General features: G+C 46.6%; 2 protein-coding genes across 2 annotated transcripts; one reads left to right on the plus strand and one right to left on the minus strand.

The window, feature by feature from the left end:
• Positions 1 to 548: 548 nt before the first annotated feature.
• Positions 549 to 19,152, minus strand: LOC116502534 (zinc finger protein 85-like). The gene is given in 6 exon segments (XM_032208415.1): positions 549 to 782; positions 784 to 2,444; positions 3,052 to 3,067; positions 3,924 to 4,003; positions 17,118 to 17,244; positions 19,126 to 19,152. Coding segments are annotated over 6 exon segments (2,145 nt in total).
• Positions 19,151 to 21,158, plus strand: LOC116502535 (guanine nucleotide-binding protein G(s) subunit alpha isoforms XLas-like). Its single transcript, XM_032208416.1, has 2 exons — positions 19,151 to 19,256; positions 20,109 to 21,158. The coding sequence occupies exons 1-2, from the start codon at positions 19,151 to 19,153 to the stop codon at positions 21,059 to 21,061; spliced, it is 1,059 nt and encodes a 352-aa protein (XP_032064307.1). The 3' UTR covers positions 21,062 to 21,158.
• The last annotated feature ends 294 nt before the right edge of the window (positions 21,159 to 21,452 follow it).

Raw genomic sequence — 21,452 nt, forward strand, 5'->3', positions numbered from 1 at the left:
GGGAACCACTGATAATAGACATATTTTTATCACTAAAAGCTGCCTAGAGTTACCTTATAGTAAGATGGGCGGCTAATAAATTTTATAAATAAATAAAGACTTTTAAGGCATCCATTAGGAACATTGTTTTACCCTGGGGGACCCGGAGCATGCCCATCCTGCCAGATGGTGTAGGATAGGGAGAAAATATCAGGAATAGGCAATCCTGCACATAAGGTGGCCCATCCTATCTATGTAGGGCTGTAAAGGTGACAAAAACTACCTTGAAGAGTGGCATAGTGGTAAGAGTGCAGTACTGCAGGCTATTTCTGCTGACTACCAGCTGCCTGCAATTTGGCAGATCGAATCTCACCAGGCTTAAGGTTAAGAGAGGAGAAATCTAGCTCTGGCCCTCTGCTGTCTCAAGTGTCCAAAAAGATAAGAACAGAGGGTAACAGTGGAAGAATTTCTCCAAATATATTCTCTGGAATTGCACTGGAACAATTTGTCCTAAAACACTTATTATTGTTAACCCCAGCAATTTAGACTCTTCTTTATTATTTTTAATCTCATTTTGAGCTCGTAAGTGAGGCCTCTATGCATTTATACGGTTTCTCCCCCATGTGGATCCTTTTATGGTATGTAAGTCGAAAGTTTTGTATAAAGCTCTTTCCACACACATCACATTTGTGCAGTTTCTCCCCTGTGTGAATTATTCTATGGGAATTAAGATTACACTTCTGGATAAAGCTCTTTTCACAATCCGTGCATTTATATGGTTTCTCCCCCGTGTGGATTTTTTTTATGGGAACTAAGATAGCTGCACTGGGTAAAACTCTTTCCGCATTGAAATGGTCCTTCTCCTGCATGGATCCTTTTATGGTTTCCAAAGAAACCGCTCATGCTGAAGCTCTTTCCGCACTCCGTGCACTTATATGATTTTTTCCCCGTGTGGATCCTTTGATGGGATGTAAGCTGACTGCTTTTCCGGAAGCTTTTTCCACAGTCCGTACATGGATATGGCCTGTCCCCTGTGTGAATCATTTTGTGGGAATTCAGAGTTGCCTTCTGAGTAAAGCTCTTCCCACATTCCATGCATTTATATGGTTTCTCCTGCATATGGATTTTTTTATGGGAATTAAGATTCCCACGCTGGCTGAAACACTTCCCACATAATGTGCATTTATGTGGTCTCTCCTTGGTGTGCGTCTTTTGATGGGAAGTCAGCTGAATGCTCCACCTGAAGTTCTTTCCACACGCCAAACATGAATATGGCTTCTCCCCTGTGTGGATCCGCTTATGATAGGTAAGTTGAAAGTTCTGGATAAAGCCCTTTCCACACTCTTTGCATTTATATGGTTTTTCCCCTGTATGAATCATTTTATGGTAATTAAGATTACACTTCTGACTAAAGCTTTTTCCACAATCTGTGCACTTATATGGTTTCTCCCCTGTGTGAATTTTTTTATGGGTATTAAGATAGCTGCACTGGCTGAAACTCTTCCCACATTCCATGCATTCATACATTTCATTAGCTGCATGGATCCTTTTATGATACGTACAGGAACTGCTCAAGCTGAAGCCCTTTCCACAGTCTGTGCACTTATAAGGTTTTTCCCCTGTGTGGATTCTTTGATGAGAAATAAGCCGAGCGCTCTTCCGGAAGCTCTTTCCACACTCCATACACGTATATGGTTTCTCTCCGGTATGAATCATTTTATGGAAATTCAGAGTAACCTTTTGGGTAAAGCTCTTTCCGCACTCGGTGCACTTATATGGTTTTTCACCTCTGTGGATCTTTTGATGGGAAGTAAGCTGGGCAGCCTTCCTGAAGCTCTTACCACATTCCATACATTTATATGGTTTCTCTCCTGTGTGGATCATCTGATGGGAATGAAGAGTAGCCTTCTGAGTAAAGCTCTTTCCACACTCCACGCACTTGTATGGTTTCTCTCCTGTGTGAATTTTTTTATGGGAAGCAAGATATCTGGGCTTGCTGAAACTCTTTTCACATTCCATGCATTTATATGGTTTGTCTCCTGAATGTATTATTTCACTGGAAACAAAGGAATTGCTCTCACTTAAATGCTTTCCATTCTCTGCACATTGATATGGTTCATTTCCCATATTCATTTCACTACATAAAGGAAGATTGGAAGTCCATTTGTAGCTTTTCTCATCCTTTTGGTATGCATCCTCTTTTTTAGTGCTAATTGTGTGGTGTTTGTATAAATCTGAGCCTTCTTCAAATGTTTCCATGCTTTCCACATTTATTTTTTCATTTTGATCTTTTCTGGGAAGAAAGTCCTGGATTTCAGTGGATGGGAAAGTTGAGCTACTGTTACTCTCATTTGTTGACAGATTTCTTTTGTGTTCGTTTGGTTCCATTGAATTTGCAAATCCTTCTCTTCTATCTTTGTGCCTGAACATTTGGAAGACTTCCTTGTTCTCTTGAATGCAATTTCCTTAAGAGAAAAAGAATGAATGAATAATTGAGGCAAGATAGAGGAAGCAAAATAAGAAATCATAGCACAGGAAGTTAGTATAAATTTCCTAGTGCAGGGGTGTTAAACTGGCAGCCTGCAGGCCGGATGTGTCATGCGCAGGCCATACCCATCCCAGCTCCGTGAATGGGGAAAACATTGCAAAACGTCATGTGGTGGCAATGTGATGCAGCAAGTTTGACACCCGTGACCTAGTGAAATTCTGCCATATATTCTCCACTATTTTGAAAGGAGTTTGTTCTGCTGACCAACATTAAATACTCTGATCTAAGCCTTACAAATTTGGTGTTTGAGTGACAAGTTGTTATAATGTCCATATGTATAACACTACATAGTATAGAAGTGGATCGCTTCCCTTTTATGAGCTTTTCAAACCATCAAAATTTGCACTTACACCATTTCACTGAATAAATTCTGCTTATGGATTGCTATCAATCAGAGTTCAGTTAAGGAAGCGAGAAATCAGGGGGAAATGGCTAATAATATATATTCCAGAAGTGAACAAGTGGAACCATGGGAGCAAGGATTTATAATTACCAGATCTAATTTCTTGTCTGTCTTGAAATACCTGCTATTATCAGTAACTGTGGTAAAAACAATAGTTAATAGAGAAACGGGGGATTCAGGGAACACAACAGCAGTCTATACAGTTAATTTCATTTACTAGTAATCTTCAACATACAACCACAATTATGTCCAGAATTTCCACATTAAATTATGGTCATAAATCCAATCATGTGACCAAATCTGTTTTTACAACCATCTTTACAGTAGTTGTTAAGTGAATCACAATTAGCACTTGCAGTTTTCCTTCAGTCATTTAAGGTTGTTAAATGAAACAATACATATTGTGCAGTACTGCTGGGGAAGGTGATAATGTTCCCCCTCCCAACAGTTTAAATTAAATCTGTACCTGAATAAAAATCAGATTTATGGACAGTAACAAAAGCTGTAGTTTTCTATATCGGGGGGGGGGGGGAGATGAATTGTTGTCAATGTTTAAAGTTACTATGGTACAAGTATTCTTCAACTTACGACCATCTGTTCAACAACCGTTTGAAATTACAATGATGCTGAACAGAATTACAACCATTGTCCAAGTTATAACTATTGCAGTGCCCCCATGGTCACATAACTAAAATGTGGGTGCTTTGCAGCATACCTATTCCTATTACCATAGGGGTGCTGCAACTTGCTCCCAGCCACCTGTCTAACTCTGTCTGGGCTGCCCTCACTAATAGCACTAGGCCGCCAAGTTGCACCAAACTTCAACTTGAACTAGAAGCCAGGGGCCTGAAGAAGTCTTAGCTACCTGCTACCATTCTGGTCTCAACTTCAGCCCTAGCCACTCAGAAATTGGCCTCATGCCAATTTCCAAGTAATGTGAGCCTTAGGAAATGGGATCAATGCCCCCATAGCAAAGGGCTGCACGCCACTTACCTTCAGGTGATTTTCTCCTTCTATTAAGAGGCCCCCACAATGTACCTGAGGCAGCTCCAAGTTGCCAAAGGCCTTCTTTCCTAAAAACAGCTGTAGAGCATGTTCTCATATAGCCTCTGGAAGTCATGTAAGAACAGGCTATGTGTTGCATGGTCTCTGGAACTTCCAGAAAGTACAAGAGAACAAGGCGTGCTCTCACACAATTGCCAGAGCCTTTGCAGATGGATGATAGGATATGCTCTCGTGTGTCTTCTAGAGCCTCTAAAAATTATACAAGAACAGGATATGCTCACACCAGCCTCTTGTGATTCTAGAATCCACGCAAGAATGGAAGGTGCTCTTCAATTCCCCACCATCCAATCAGAGCTGAAGAAAGTGTAACGTCTTCAAAGAAAAAACAGAAGGTTGTTGCATCTTGAAAAAACACATTTGGGAACGGGACCATGAGTTTAAGTCCTGCCTTAGACATATACAGTAGCTACGTAGGTGATTTCAATTGGCTTGAGGAAAAAGGAACTGGCAGTGGTGGGTTTCAATTTTTTTTAGAACCTATTCTGTGGGTGTGGCCTATTTTGTGGGCGTGGTTTGGCAGTCATGGCCAACTTGACATCACTCATGCACACTCAGTCACTTGACCACCACCCCCAAGCCTTGTAGCAAAAAAATTTGGGACTCCTATGAAGGGGGGGGAAGAGAGGGGGAAAACTCCCAAAAATAGACAACTAGAGGATTAAGGGCTGAAATTAGGGAGAACAGAGGAGGCACGACAGAGGGGAATCCAGTAGAAAGCTATCACACGTTGGGGCAAGAACTTTGGGAGATCGGAGGAGGCAAGACAGAGGGGAATCCAGTAGAAAGCTATCACACGCTGGGGAAAGAATTTTGGGAGTACAGAGGAGGCACGGCAGAGGGGAATCCAGTAGAAAGCTATCACATGCTGGGGAAAGAGCTTTGGGAGAATGGAGGAGCGACGACAGAGGGGAATCCAGTAGAAAGCTACCACACGCTGGAGAAAGAACTTTGGGAGATCAGAGGTGAATCCAGGATAAAGCTATCACATGTTGGGGAAAGAACTTTGGGAGAACGGAGGATGCAAGATACAGAGGAATCCAGGAGAAAACTCCTGAGCTTGCTGCTGCTGTCTGGTGGATTGGGCCACTGGACCTCTCCATGCTTCTCCGTTCACCACCTCCACTCCCAGGTATGGGACTTGACACTGAATTGGGCTAGGATAGTGCAGACGGATGGGGGGTAGTGAGAGATGGAGCGGCTTAAAGACGGGCGGGGGTGAGCGAGGAATGACAGGGCTGGGGCAGGCGTTCCGGAAGTTACTTCCGGATCCACCGGTCAAACCTCCTCTCACCGGAGTGGTAAATTTCACCATCCGGTTCTCCCGATCTGGTGCGAACCAGCAGAAACCCACCACTGGGAACTGGCAAACCACTTCCCAAAAGTATCACCAAACTAATGAAATGAACTTGTCCAGGGAGCTGTAGTCACTAGGACTAAAGATTGACTTGGAGTTAATTTAGAAAGAAAAGCTTGCGTTAAATCACTTTATTATCTGAAGCCACCCAAAAAAATAATCCTCTATAAAGTACTGCAAATAGCCACAGGTAGAGCTATGAAGACATATATATATATATATATATATATATATATATATATATATATATATATATATATATATATATATATATATATATATATAATGTTATATTTATGCTGATAAATAAATAAAGGGAGACTAGTATAGATCTATTTCAAGCTATTTAGCTCTCATCAGCTAGCCATACCCAAGTTTTTGGGAATCGAACCTGTGCTCTATTGCCTCCCAGGCAGGGAGTTAACCATTTGAGCTACAGAGAACGACTCCTTATCAGCCAGCCAGGGTGGGAGGTATATACTTAGAGTCACAACCCCTGGTATGCCCAAGTATGGGAGGAAGGTCACACTTCCACTCTCTGTCATTAGGCTCGTCACAAGAGTCCATCCAGACAGAAACCCAATGTTTTTTACTGTTGCCTTTTTTGTTACATTTGTTATATTTATGCTGATAAATAAATAAAGGGAGACTAGTATAGATCTATTTCAAGGTATTTAGCTCTCATCAGCTAGCCATACCCAAGTTTTTGGGAATCGAACCTGTGCTCTATTGCCTCCCAGGCAGGGAGTTAACCATTTGAGCTACAGAGAACAACTCCTTATCAGCCAGCCAGGGTGGGAGGTATATACTTAGAGTCACAACCCCTGGTATGCCCAAGTATGGGAGGAAGGTCACACTTCCACTCTCTGTCATTAGGCTCGTCACAAGAGTCCATCCAGACAGAAACCCAATGTTTTTTACTGTTGCCTTTTTTGTTACATTTGTTATATTTATGCTGATAAATAAATAAAGGGAGACTAGTATAGATCTATTTCAAGGTATTTAGCTCTCATCAGCTAGCCATACCCAAGTTTTTGGGAATCGAACCTGTGCTCTATTGCCTCCCAGGCAGGGAGTTAACCATTTGAGCTACAGAGAACGACTCCTTATCAGCCAGCCAGGGTGGGAGGTATATACTTAGAGTCACAACCCCTGGTATGCCCAAGTATGGGAGGAAGGTCACACTTCCACTCTCTGTCATTAGGCTCGTCACAAGAGTCCATCCAGACAGAAACCCAATGTTTTTTACTGTTGCCTTTTTTGTTACATTTGTTATATTTATGCTGATAAATAAATAAAGGGAGACTAGTATAGATCTATTTCAAGCTATTTAGCTCTCATCAGCTAGCCATACCCAAGTTTTTGGGAATCGAACCTGTGCTCTATTGCCTCCCTATTGTGACTCTAAGTATATACCTCCCACCTTCTCGCCGCTCCCTCTTTCTCTCTGCCGGCTTTGACGGACTCGGAGTGGTGTGGTGAGCTCGGGGGGCTCAGTTCTTTGTCATCTGAACAGCGGGGGTTATTAGAACTGCCGGAAATTATTTGGGAGCTGTGGGTTGGGCGGCTGGCTGTATTTGCCACCGCTGTAGCCCCCCCCTCCGGACTCCCCCCCCCCCGTCCTACTCTGTCCGTCCTACGCTGTTGTTCTATTGCCAGCTGCCTGCTTATCCTGTGGTCCTGCGATCCTCTGGGACGCTATCTGTTCGGCTGGGGATTGAATGGAGGATGGAAAACGGAGCCTTGAGTAGCTCTATTATTATTCTACGTTTGATCTGAAGAGAAAAGAGGCCTGAACACTCCTCCTCCCCCCCCCATCCTTTAGACCTTGCCGGTGAGCGCAGCGGCCGCAGCGGCAGCGGCCACATGGACATGGTGGAAGCGGAGGCGACGGAGGGCGTTCCGCGGCGGCTTCGGCGGCCTCGGCAGCGGCTGGGCACCCTTGGCGGCGAGTATAGCGGTCTCACGGTGGCACAGGGAGCGGAGACAATTGAGGGTGTTTCGCGGCGGCTTCAGCAACGGTGGGGCTTTTCGGCCCCTTTTTTACAAGCTCTGAAGCCTGACGAACAGCTTGGCGGACAGCTCGGAGAGTTTGGGGAATTTATGGTGATTCTGACTGGGCTGATTATTTATCATCGTTGTTTAGAGTTGGGGAATTCAAACGGAGGCCTGGTCCGGCCTTGGCGAAGCGGGCGGCTGATTGGGTGTGCCGCAGCTGGAGCCTTTTCCGGATGCCTCCCCCCCTCCCCCATACTGAACTCAGCTTTACAGCGACACCATTGCTTTCAACAACATTGCTCCCCTTACCAATACTGTCCCTTCTACCAATGCTGCTACTGGTACTGTTACTACTCTTTCCAGCAACATAACCCCTTGTTCCAGCATTGTTTCCTTTACCAACGCTGCCTTATTTTTTCGACGCTGCTCTTCCCATCAACGCTGCCTTTTTACCAACATTGGTTCCCTGCCGCCTCGGACTCTGCTTACCAGATTTTCCTCACCTATAGACCTAGGCCCTATGTGCCTGTCTGTCTTAGCCCTGACTATTACCATCATTACTACTGGTGCCTATCCCCAGAAGGAAACTTTGGTCTGGGCTGTGGATGGATAGTTGATGGCAACAAACTGAACTCGCACTTAAAAACTTTTTAATCAATTGCGCAACTATTTTAACTCTCACTCTTTCTTTGCTTTCATCTTTTTCTTCTTTCTTTGTATGGGCTATGCATGAGGTACGTATGAGATGAATGAATGTCCCACTTTTATGATTATATTGTTGTAAATTTTGTGTTTTTAACCATTACGTGGGGATTGTTTGGGGGAGTGTATGAGTATGTGTGATTCGGAGGACCTGCCGGGAGTTGCGGGGGCTATGGGGGTGGTTGAGGGGACCAGAGACACGGGAGAGGGTCGGGGTATTGCGGTCGTAACAGGGAGGGGCAGATACGGCGGGGACTTCAGGGCAGGCCATTACCGGGGAAGGAGGGTTCGCTACATTACAGAGATCCCTCCTTCCGGCCCTGGGAGTCCCACTCCGAGACCAGATGGCGTAAGTAGTCAGGACCCTGGTCTCAGGCTGTTGTCGCTAAATGCCAGGTCTGTTGTCCATAAAGCTCCTCTCGTCCGGGACTTAATTTTAGACGAGAGGGCAGACCTGGCATGTATTACTGAAACCTGGCTGGGCCCAGAGGGAGGAGTCCCCCTTGTAGAGCTGTGCCCAGAAGGATTTCAGGTGCTGCATCAGCCGAGAGCCCAGGGAAGGGGTGGAGGTGTGGCCGCCGTTATCCGGGAGTCGTTAGTTCCTCGTAGGGTCCCTGCTCCGGAGATTGTCGGGTGTGAGTCTTTGCTGTTAAAGTTGGACCTCAAGGGTCAAGTGGGGTTGCTGCTAACGTACCTGCCTCCCAACAGCGTTGCAGCAGCCCTCCCCTCGCTCCTCGAGTCGGTAGCCGAGCTGGCAGTTGAGTTCCCTAGGTTGATGGTCCTAGGGGACTTTAACTTGCCATCGCTCGGTGAAAACTCTGATGGGGCGCAGGAGTTCATGGCTTCCATGACAGCCATGGGCTTGACCCAAGTAATTCGAGGCCCAACCCACTCAGCGGGACACATGCTTGACCTTGTATTTCTCTCGGAGCAGTGGATTTACGATCTTGGTCTGAGGGGGAGCGACATCATACCCCTGTCGTGGTCAGACCATTGCCTACTGAGGCTCGACTTCCGGAGGCCAAACCCCCACTGTAGGGAGGAGGAACCGACCAGGTGGTTCCGCCCCAGGCGTCTTATGGAACCATCAAGGTTCCAGACAGAGCTTGGGGTTATTCCTGACACTTTCGCCCACAGTCCGGTGGAGACTCTGGCTGCTGCGTGGCACTTGGCAGCGTCAGAGGCCCTCGACCGGATTGCGCCACTGCGGCTCCTCCGAGGCGGCGGATCCCGGAGACCCCCTTGGTTTACCGAGGAGCTCCGGGAGATGAAGCGCCGGAGGAGATGCCTAGAGCACCGTTGGAGGTCCGATAAGTCCGAATCGAACCGAGCAATGGTAACCACCTGCACCAGGGAATATACTAGGGCACTTAGGGCGGCAAAAAGATCGCACATAGCCACCCTGGTCGCATCCGCTGAGTCCCGCCCAGCCGCCCTGTTCAGGATAACCCGCTCCCTACTGAACAAAAGGGAGACGGGGGAACCCCTGCAGGGCAGAGCTGAAGAATATGCCCAATTCTTAGCGGACAAAATTGCTCGGTTTCGGTCGGACTTGGACTCCACACCTGCAGTTCCAGCCGAGGCACAGGGGGATCAAGGAGAACAGCTCTGGGTTGAGTTTCAGGACGTTACCCCCAGGGATGTGGACAAGGCCATGAGAGCTGTAAGTTCCTCCACCTGTGTTCTGGATCCGTGTCCCTCATGGCTGGTTGTTAACTGCAGTGAGGTGACACGAGGCTGGATCCAGGCGGTTGTAACCGCCTCCCTTCGGGAGGGGAACTTCCCCGCCGCACTGAAAGCGGCGGTGGTGAGACCCCTCCTGAAGAAACCATCCTTGGATCCAGCTGTCCTCAACAGTTATCGTCCGGTCTCCAACCTTCCCTTCCTGGGGAAGGTTGTTGAGAAGGTGGTGGCCTTCCAGCTCCAACGGTCCTTGGAGGAAGCAAACTATCTAGACCCCTTCCAGTCAGGCTTCAGACCCGGTTACAGCACAGAAACCGCTTTGGTCGCATTGATGGATGATCTTTGGAGAGCCAGAGATGAAGGACATCCCTCCATCCTGGTCCTCCTTGACCTCTCAGCGGCTTTCGATACCATCGACCATGGTATCCTTCTGCGACGACTGCGGGAGGTGGGAGTGGGAGGCACCGTGCTACGGTGGTTCTCCTCCTACCTCTCGGACAGGTCGCAGTCGGTGTTAGTGGGTGGGGAGAGATCGTCCCCAAGGCCCCTAAATTATGGGGTGCCGCAGGGCTCGGTCCTATCCCCCCTACTATTTAACATCTACATGAAACCGCTGGGAGAGATCATCCGCAGGCACGGGATCAGATACCATCAATATGCGGACGATACTCAACTGTATCTGTCCGCCCCGTGCCAAATCAATGAAGCGGTTGACGTGATGGGCCGGGGTCTTGAAGCCGTTATGGACTGGATGAGGGCTAACAAGCTTGTGCTCAACCCAGAAAAGACCGAGTGGCTGTTGTGTTTCCCTCCCAAAGATTTGGCCAATATTCCAACACTCAGGCTGGGGGGTCAAATTCTACACCCCTCAGAGAGGGTCCGCAACTTGGGAGTCCTCCTGGATCCACAGCTGTCATTCGACCACCATTTAACGGCTGTGACCAGGGGGGCATTCGCCCAGGTACGCCTGGTGCGCCAGTTGCGACCCTACCTGAACCGGGAGGCCCTCACAACAGTCACTCGGGCCCTTGTGATCTCTAGGCTGGAATACTGCAATGTGCTCTACATGGGGCTGCCCTTGAGGAGCATCCGGCGACTTCAGCTAGTGCAGAACGCAGCCGCGCGAGTGATAGCGGGTGCACCCCGATTCACCCGCATAACACCTATCCTCCGCGAGCTGCGCTGGCTACCTGTCGATCTCCGGATGCGCTTCAAGGTGCTATTAATCACCCATAAAGCCCTACATGGCAGTGGATCTGGATACTTGAGAGACCGCCTTCTGCCAATTACCTCCCTACGACCTATAAGATCCCATAGATTAGGCCTCCTCCGCATTCCATCGGCCAGCCAGTGTCGGCTGGCAACCACAAGGAGGAGGGCCTTCTCAGCAGTAGCCCCGACCCTTTGGAACGAGCTCCCCGTGGAGATTCGTACCCTCTCCACCGTCCAGGCCTTCCGCACTGCCTTGAAGAACTGGCTCGCCCGTCAGGCCTGGGGATAAGAATCGCTACCCCGCCCGAATGATGAATGGATGTTGCTTACTATTTTATTATATGTTGTTGTCTTAATGTTGTATTCCCCTCTCCCTGGTTTTCTGTGAGCCGCCCTGAGTCCCCTCAGGGAAAAGGGCGGCCTACAAATGCTAATAAAACCATAAAACCAAACCACCCTGGCTGGCTGATAAGGAGTCGTTCTCTGTAGCTCAAATGGTTAACTCCCTGCCTGGGAGGCAATAGAGCACAATAGGCAGGGCATATGTGCGGGGGCCACACGGGTATTGCATTTGGGGCGGTTTGGGCACACACCCATTCACACACACTTTGGACACTTGGTCCAGAAAAGGTTAGCCATCACTGGAGTAGGCTATCACGCGGCATTGTATTTAGATCTCCCAAACTCAAGAATTGGCCCTAACAAGTTTCAGAACAGAGCAGTTCATAACATTTTCCCTCCCTTCAACCATCTTTAATTCAGTAATCAATTTCCATTATCTTTCAAAGAACTGAACATTTTTAATTTTACAGTAATAAACATTTTAATAACAACTTATAACTAACAAAAAATACAAGTATTATAATTATAGACATATTGCATTTGTCAGCTCCGAGACCTGAAGCTGCCAAGACTCACCGTCCCACCTACGCAAACTGAAGAAATTCATGCTAACAATCCATGATTAATTGCCGGGTGGTTTCTCTCTGGGTCACAAGGTGATGAGTGTGCAAACGCGCGGGGTGCAGCTTATCAATTACCAATGTAGCTATAAAAGGTGGTGGGAAGCACAGGGTGGCAGCTCTGACTATTCATTGCCTTAGTGCTTTGTTGGTCAGTTCGTGCTGAAGGAAGAATACAAACTGCATTTCAAACCGTTTCTGTGTTTGGCTGGTTTCATTATCCCTGACAGCATTACTGTGCAAAAATAAAGGGCAAAACCAGATTTTACAACTGCCTACTATATAAATGTACAGAAAAGTTAATCTTTTTCTGTGTCTTGAGTACTGGTGTCATTAGATAGGTTGGCATAGCTGATTGACAGCTGACAATCCAGTGTCTTCTGTTCCTGTACATGGGGAAGGTGGTACAGTTGAGAAAGGAGTGACTTTACTAAAGAATCCAGAATCCCCAATCCAGGAGCTTCGCAGGCAGTCGCTTTCATGACCAACTATTTTTTGTGCTGAATTAATATTTTACCGACAAAAAAATAAAGGGAGACTAGTATAGATCTATTTCAAGCTATTTATGGTTAGCTGATGAGAGCTAAATACCTTGAAATAGATATAGAATAGAATAGAAATAGGATCACAGTTGGACGGGACCCTGAAGTCCAACCCCCTGCTTAGGCAGGAAACCCTACACCACTTCAGACCAATGGCTATCCAACATCTTCTTAAAGACTTCCAGTGTTGGAGCATTCACAACTTCTGGAGGCAAGTTGAAGCACTGATTAATTGTTCTAACTGTCAGGAAATTTCTCCTCAGTTCTAAGTTGCTTCTCTCCTTGATTCGTTTCCACCCATTTCTTCTTGTCCTGCCCTATGGTGCTTTGGAGAATAGTTTGACTCCCTCCTCTTTGTAGCTGCCCCTTAGATATCGGACCACTGCTATACTGTCACCCCTAGTCCCTCTTTTCATTAAACTAGACATACTAGTCTCCCTTTATTTCTTTGTCAGTATAATATAAATGCAACATAAATATAAGTGCTATTGCTACAGTGCTATATAAGTCTAAGTGCTAATGCGAAGTGCTATTCTGTCACTGAACACTTTATATTCAGGTGTCGCTTTGGCCTCCCTCCTTTCTGTATATAGATCCACTCCGGCATTTTCTTCCGAAACACCTGTTTCGTCCATGTTGAATTTCTGTTCAGGCAAAGAGTTGCCTTTTGCTATGATGTCATCAAGTTCATCTGGGCAGCTTCTTCGTTGGTGCTTGTGGCTTCACTTGTTACATGTACATTGTGATAATTGAATCTTCACTGAAACCACATAAATCATCTACTGCTGGCAGTGAATATCATGAAGTACCACTCTCCAGTCTTTCCTTCAGCACTATGAAACTGCTGTGCGCCTTAGCCTGAATGAGAAGAAGTCTAAACAGAATCCTCTTTTAGATTTGATCCTCCATCCAAAACAAAAACAGTTTTGGTTTCTTGCGATAATGGCATCCATTCTGGTGCTCCTTTAAACACCTCTCTGATCCTTTCTTTATCCTTCAGAATAGGGGAGATGGTAGCAGAGATGGTGAAATGGGCTAGCTCTTCTTCTTGCACTATGATGTTCACTTTCTATCCCTCGTCAAGTGCTTTGATGATCTTCCTCTTCAAATCCAGGTTGATGCTTTTCCTTTGCTTCTTGTCTACTTGCTTGGCTGAAAAGGAACCCAGTTTCTTTTGATGTGACACTGTCAGCCAAACCAAGAGATAATTGGAAAGTATTATCCTGTGAAGTGAAAGAAAGAGAGGGGGAGAGACAGAGAGATTGGTTCAGAATAATTTATTTTCAGTGTTAGGGTGGGGGAAGGCGAACTGTAGTACAAGAATGTGTTTTTCTTATTTGGCAAAAATTTCTTTTCCTGGACAACAGGACATGAGCAACAATATATTTTAAATTCATTTATTCATTGCATAAACTATGTGCTTACACATTCCATCTTTTTTTCTTGTTCCCCATCCTGATCTTCTTTATCATTTTTTTCCTTATAGTGTACAGCAGGGATGTCAAACTCAAGGCCTGGGGGCCGCATCCGACCCACGAGATGCTTAGCTCTGGCCCATGAGAGCACCCTAGAAGCAGTGAAGGATTGACCCGCAGTGCTTCTGCCGGCAAAAACAGAGCTTGGGACGGCTGCATGCAGCCCTCCCGAGCTCCATTTCTGCTGGCAGAGGGTTGCAGGAGGCCGTCGCAGCAGAAAACAGAGCCCAGGAACCTGTTTTCTCTGGCAGAGCGCTCGGGCCACCACAGGCACCCCCAACACAAGTGACATCGAGCTGGCCATGCCCACCCTTGCCAAACCCACCCTGTCCCCCTAAAGTCAAACACAACCCTGGTGCAGCCCTCAGTGAAATCGAGTTTGACACCCCTGGTATACAGCACGTGCAAGGTGAATCTGATTTTTGACAATTGAAGGGAGTCATCTGTGAAGGCCAGACTCTACATCAGTGGGCCCCCAACCTTTGGGGCACCAGTGACCAATTCCGGGGAGAGAGGTTTATCCGTGCTTCCTGTATCCCATGGATGGAGCTTTGCTTGTTTGCGCAGCCCATTTTCTGGCATGTCGTGAACCAGTCCTAGTCCACGGATTGGCGGTTGGGGACCCCTGCTCTACATACAGTGAGGAAAATCCAGGGTTTATAGCAGGGGTAGTCAACCTTTTTATACTGCCCACTTTTGTATCTCTGTTAGTAGTAAAATTTTCTAACCGCCCACCGGTTCCACAGTAATGGTGATTTACAAAGTAGGGAAGTAACTTTACTTTATAAAATTTATAAAGCAGAGTTACAGCAAACCCCTACCGCCCACCATGAAAGCTGGAACACCCACTAGTGGGTGGTAGGGACCAGGTTGACTACCACTGGTTTATAGGAAGGGATAAGAACCTCGTAAAAATAATTTACAAAGTTGAAAATCAGGAGTTTAGAAACAACATAGACAATACATATGGTATTGTTTCACTAATGTTTTATTCTATGGTTGGGTCCCTGCCATCTGTAGGACTCTCTCACGGAAACCATTGACACATTTGTCCCAAGGGTGCTTTTTCAGGAGGCAACTGGACTTTCTTGGTTTTTTTTTTCTTTTGAAGACGTTTTGCTTCTCATTCAAGAAGCTTCTTCAGCTCCGACAGGATCATAGTGAGGTATGGAAGGATTCATATTCCTTGCAGATAGCTGGTCATTTGCTTTCTTTTAGAGGGTCATTGAAGCAGGTTTATCTGTGTCCTCAGGGTCACATGAGTAGTGCTCCCGGTTCCTATAGTCTGCAATTTTTCCTCTGGAAATTGACATGGATGACTGAGAATCTCTACAGACATTTAGCTATACAATTTGGGGTGAACAACCTTTGAATGAAGTGGGAGTAGGAATGGATTTCCTCAGGAAAAAATGTCTTCAAAAAAACCCCAAGAAAGTCCACTTGCCTCCTGAAAAAGCACCTTTGGGACAACCATGACCTGGATCACTGAGAATCTCTATAGACATTGCCACATTTGCAATGTGTGTACACTAATATATATTGTGCATTAAATAAACATAATTTATTTTGTTTCCCAATACTTTGACCTCTCTCTAAAATATAAAGAAAATAAAATACTGTAAAAGAGGAAAAGTGATGAGAGTCTTCAACACATTCTCACCTGTTTTTTCTATGTTTTCCAACAGCAGCAGAGGATTTAATGCAGGGCTACTGTATTTTGGGGAGAAAATTTGGTTCTCTATTGTTGTTAGAAAATCCAGAGAAAGCAAATGGAAAGTATTGAAAACTTTGAACATTATTTTTTTTCAAATATTTCCAAACTATTGGAAAAGAAAATTTAAAAATACCATAAAACAAATGCAGTGCAGTAAAAATAAAAATAAAAGAAACATCCTAGATCAGGGCTCACCAACCTGTGGGGCATAGGCCACTACTAGACCATGGGCTAATTGCCACTGGGCCGCATGAGTGGCCAGTCAGTGTATGCACCTCTGTAGGCGCCCACAGCCCCACTCATGCTCATGTTGTCACAGATGCTCGCAGCCCCACTCACGAATGTTGCCACAAATCTCGCGAACATGTGTGCACATGCACTTGCCCCTTCCACAAAATCATTTCCTCTTCCTCTCCCTCCCAGGCCACCAATCCAGAAAGGTTGGGGAACTCTGCCCTACATCAACAACGGAGACTAACACACTATAGTAGATAAAAATGCTTACCATACACCAGTAATACAGTGATGATGATGATGATGATGATGATGATGATGATGATGATGATGATGATGATATAAACAGTCTGACTATTGGCAATTCTGTGGGTCAGGTCTCTCCACATCTTCCAATCTTCCAACCAGTTGCGTTTTTCTATTTTCTGGCTGGTGCCAGCTTTGACGATAAATGAAACAGATGTATATAGCTAACCTGGCTGCTTTCTGCTCCTAAAGGAAGGAAAATATTGGAATTTTAAAAAATTAAAAAGAATAAGCTAGCATACAGTGTTATTAAATATAATTGAAAATTAGACAGGAAGAGGATGCGACATGCATGTACAAAATTCTACAAAAACTTGAGGGTGGTGGTAAATTAAAGCCAAGCATAAGTCAATGCGGAAAAAGTACTTACCTTTCTTGTAACGCTTCGCTCCGCTGGTGCTGCACACAACAGCAATGGAGGGGGAGGGAGTGCACCTGTCTTGGATATTGATCCCTCATATGACCTTGGTAAGCAAAGGCATGCCGGCTGCAAAGTCCTCATGTCAATGGGAAAAAAACCAAAAGACTTGCTGTTCAGTCCCTGATTGTTGTGCAATCAGCTGAGCCTCAAAATAGAAAATCATAAGCATGTGTGACTTCTGGGGTACCAAAGGGCAATCACATGACCCCAGGCCCCTTGGGAGGGCCCCAAATAGTCACTCCTTCCAAAGTGGCTGAATCTTAGTGATGCAATGATGAAGGTCTGCGGGGCTGATAATTTCAGGGCACGGTCATAGGTCTATTTATGGGACATTGTTGTTAATTCAAAAAGATATTAAGCCAGTGGTCATAGGTTGAGGACTACCTATAATGCCATTTAATCTAATCTCTCACCAATAAGATAATCAGATCCCCTCCTTTTCCTAGCCAGACGAAGTTGGATCTATCTGACCATAAAGTATTTCTTCTAGGCATCTAATGACAACGCAGGGGGTCTTACCCAAAAAGGCCACATTTCTGGTGTTTTCCAGCATAACCTCTCTATGTAGAGCTTTTTGATCAGGATTTAACCAAGACCATTCCTCCTTGGAAAAATGCACAGCCACCTCCTCAAACAACACAAGAACCTACAAAAAGAAGCAGAGAAGTTTTATTTAGAAATTCTTTCATTTTCTTTCAAGGACCCCCAAAGCAGAGATTTGCAGTGGGCTACAGGGGTATCTTATTCAGGGTTAATTTCTCCCACCGTGTTGGCATTCCAGAAAGCCTGTTTTGCCACCACAGGCACCCCCAACACAAGTGACATCGAACTGGCCATGCCCACCCTTGCCAAACCCACCCTGTCCCCCTAAAGTCAAACACAACCCTGGTGCAGCCCTCAGTGAAATCGAGTTTGACACTCCTGGTGTACAGCATGTGCAAGGCTGAATCTGAAAGCCTGTTTTTCCAAGTCTCCAATTAGGACAATCAGAGGCCCTGTCAGATTAGAGTTACCGTACATGAATATATCATTCATTGTGGTTATTCTTTATCTGATTCCATTTTAATTCAATTTCATTTTTAGTTGGTTGGAAATGGCTAATGTATCAACTATACCCATGATGGCGAACCTATGGCACACGTGCCACAGGTGGCACACAGAGCCAAATCAGCAGGCACAGGAGCCACTGCCTTAGCTGGGCTCCACCGCTCATGCATGTGCTGGCTAGCTGATTTTCGGCTGGCCCGCCCACACTGCCCTTCCCTTCCCAGGAGTCTCCACATAGGGCTCACATGGAGGTTCTGGGAGGGCATTTTCAGCCTACGGAGGGCTTCCAGGGGGGTGGGGAGGCCATTTCCACCCTCCTCACTCTCCAAGAAAGTTTCTGGAGCCAGGGGAGGGCAAAAAATGGGCCCACTGGAAGTAGGGAAATTGGCTGTTTCCAGCCTCCGGGGGGGGGAGCTGTTTTCACCCTCCACAGGCCCCCCAAAAGCCATGCAGAAATGCACGTGGCAGCAGGGGGGGGTCACACACGCATGCACAGAGGTGACAGCATGGGGGTCATTAAATTATGGGTGTGGGCACATGCGTGCAATAGCGCATGCTTATGTGCATGTTTTTGCCACCTGAGGGAAAAAAGGTTTGCCATCACTGAACTATACTGAATGTCAGGCACTTTTCTGAATGTAAATTAAGATCTTTCTGTATCAATTCACAGAGAAGCCTATCGCTAGTTCTCATCCTACCTGTTGTAAGAGAACATCCTGATGGGATCTTTTCTAACATTTTAGCTGATATATTGCAAGATCTCTTTAGAGATCAATCCTGTGCCCCACCCCCCAAACAATGTTACAAAAGTATGGAAAGAGCCATCAAAAGGATATGATTTGTGAGGTGCTACCAACATTCAGGCCAATTTTAGCTTCTTGTCAGACCCACAACAGTGTTGGGAGGGGAGCTAGGGTAAGCATTAAAACGTTAAAGGTTTCCCTCACATATATGTGCTAGTCGTTCCCGACTCTAGGGATTTGAACCGCTGAACTGCCGACCTTTCTGATCGACAAGCTCAGCTACTGAGCCACCACATCAGGTAAGCATTACTGACCAGCAAGGTGGAGATCTTTTGTTATGGGTTCTACATGTGATGTTGTTGACTCTGAGCAACATGAAATTAGGATTCATCTTGCTGGTCAGGGTAAGTATTGCTGACCAACAAGATGAATGCTAATTTCATGTCGCTCAGAACCACCAGCATCACATGTAGAGCCCATAACAAGAGATCTCCACTCAATCTCTCTATCCTTCCCGACAATTCACTCCTACCTGAGTCAGAAGTTCAGCTGACCTTTCAACTCCACCAGAAAAAGGAGAACAATTTATGAATGGCAACTTTTCCTTCCCTGTAAGATAAAAGTAACAGAAGTGCAATGTTTAGAAACATAACTACTAAGATATGAATAAGAATCATGCAAAAGAGAGCCCTAAGAATGAGAAAGAAGCATTTTCTTTCCTAGGAAACTTCTCTTACCAGAGGTGTTCTGCCTTTGATCTTCATGGAAGATCCCCCTACAGAGCAGCTCCTGGAAAGGATCTGGCAGATCCAAGAGCAGATGGAAGTCATGACTTGGAGAGCCTTTGTGAATAGCAATAGGAATAGCAGTTAGACTTATATACCGCTTTACAGTGATTTACAGCCTTCTTTAAGCGGTTTATAGAGTCAGCCTCTTGCCCCCACAATCTGGGTCCTCATTTTACCCACTTTGGAAGGATGGAAGACTGAGTCAACCTTGAGCCTGGTGAGAGTCGAAATGCCAAATTGTCGGCAGCCAGCAGTCACCAGAAGTAGCCTGCAGTACTGCATTCTAACCACTCCACCACTGTGGCTCATGCTATTTGTCAGTGATACCCTTTCCTGCACCAACAAGCCCTGCTCAAAGTCACCTGTTTTCTAGTGACCTCTTGACTACTGCAATTCATTCTACGTGGGCTGACCTTGAAAAGTACTTTCTCTAGTAGCTTCAATTTGGTTCAAAATGCAGCAGCCCGCATGGTTTTCTGCAAGTTTAGATTTTGCACACGTGTCATCTCTCTTGAAGGAAGGAGTTGTATTGGTTGCCAATAAGGTTCCAAGCCCAATTCAAGATGCTGGTTGTCATCTTTAAAGCCCTTCATGGGCTGGTGCCAGATTATTTGAAGGACTCTCTTTTACTAATTACATCTACTCAACCCATCAGAGTCGAAAAAACGGATATGTTATGGGTCACATCTCTTAAGAAAGTCAGTAGGGCCTAAGGACTCAAGAATGACACAGAATGGTTAGTATGATAGTTGTTGCCAGGGGTATATGGGAGTTTACTGGTTTTCATATTTACGGTTTTATTTCTGTGGGCTGCCCAGAGTCACTGAGGGAGTGGGGTGTCCATATAAATTTTCTTAAGAAATAAAATAAAATAAACATCTACTTGTATATTTACAACATGTAAGTATCTCAACATCCCATCATTCTTTAAGTTTCCACCTTGATTTTGCCAAGTGAAGGTTTCTCACCTGCATCTCCCACTTCTTCTTCTGCTCCTCTACCTGGCTCAGGAGAAAACCTTCAGCCAGGGACACCGCCTGGGCGCTGGTCTCTGCTCCACGTTCCCGGACCCAGCTCTCCATCTCGGGGGGCAGAAGAGCCACCAAGTCGTCCAGGATCAAGAGGTCCAGCATCTGCCCCTTTGTCTTCCTTTCGGGCTGAAGCCACTGGCGACAAAGTTGGTAGAGACGGCTACAAATCTTCCGGGGGTCCTGGTTCCACAAGGAGGCCAGAGCACCCATCTTTCTTCCAGTGGCTTCCTGCAAGACATCCTGAAGGTCCTCTGTCGTCCTCCATTGGGTCCCTTTCAAAGAGGGGGCATGAAGCTTTACCTGCAACCCATAGGCCCTCTTTGGCAGGTGAGACTTTAAATCAGCGGGCACAATCTTTCCTGGCACAAGATGATCCTGATGAGGGTCTTTTGCGCAGTTCTCTGAGTGGACTTCTTGGGGCCACCTGTGCCCCAGTCCTGACCCCTCCAAAGGGACTTCTGGCAAGGTCCCATTTGGAGCCTCCTCCTCCTCCAGCGGACCTGCCCAAACAGCTCTCTCCTGATCAGCAGCCGACCAGCTCCTCTCCTTGCGCACCAGGTGCAGCGCCTTCTCCAGCAACGGGCGCAGCTCGTCCCCTCGGTCGTCCCAGCCTTCCTCTTGCAGGGCCTTGGTCAAAGCTAGCAGTCTCTTCGGCTGGGCGCGCCCTTCCTCCCGAAGCAGCGCTTGGACAGCATCCCGCGGCCGCTTCTCGAGCAGCGCCTGTAGGGCGAGCTGCAGAGCGACCGCGGCATCCCCGGGCAGGCCGCTCTCTCCAGCTTTCTCCAGCTTCGCCGTCAGTCCTAGCAGCGCCGCCCGCAGCGCTGCCACGCCGGGCTTCCTCCCTCGCCTCGTAGCCGGGCCCGGGTCTTCGGCCAGCGCTTGGATGCCGCGCAAGAGCGCCATCTCCAGTCGTAACAACCCCCGCAGCCGCTCCTGCTCGGCCAATGACACCACCGCGCCTGGTAGAAGCTAATGGCCACGCCCCTGCTGGACGCTCCTCCCCGGGAAGCCCGGCCCCTTGTGAAGAGACCGTTAGAAAGGACCGGACCGTTAAAAGGGCCCCGAAGGGACCAGCTATTTAAACTGAAGGGAGAGTTCTCTAGACTTAAGCGGAAGGGAACAAACGTGAGGCAGGTTTTCAGAAGTGCGACTTAAAAAGATGCTTTTCCTTTTGTAAAATAGCGCTTCTTCATGAACCTCCCACGCCTGACTGCTGGAAATTTCTCTCAGCGATTATTTTGAAGA

The sequence above is a fragment of the Thamnophis elegans genome, chromosome 2 (genome assembly GCF_009769535.1).
Source record: "Thamnophis elegans isolate rThaEle1 chromosome 2, rThaEle1.pri, whole genome shotgun sequence".
NCBI lineage: Eukaryota > Metazoa > Chordata > Lepidosauria > Squamata > Colubridae > Thamnophis > Thamnophis elegans.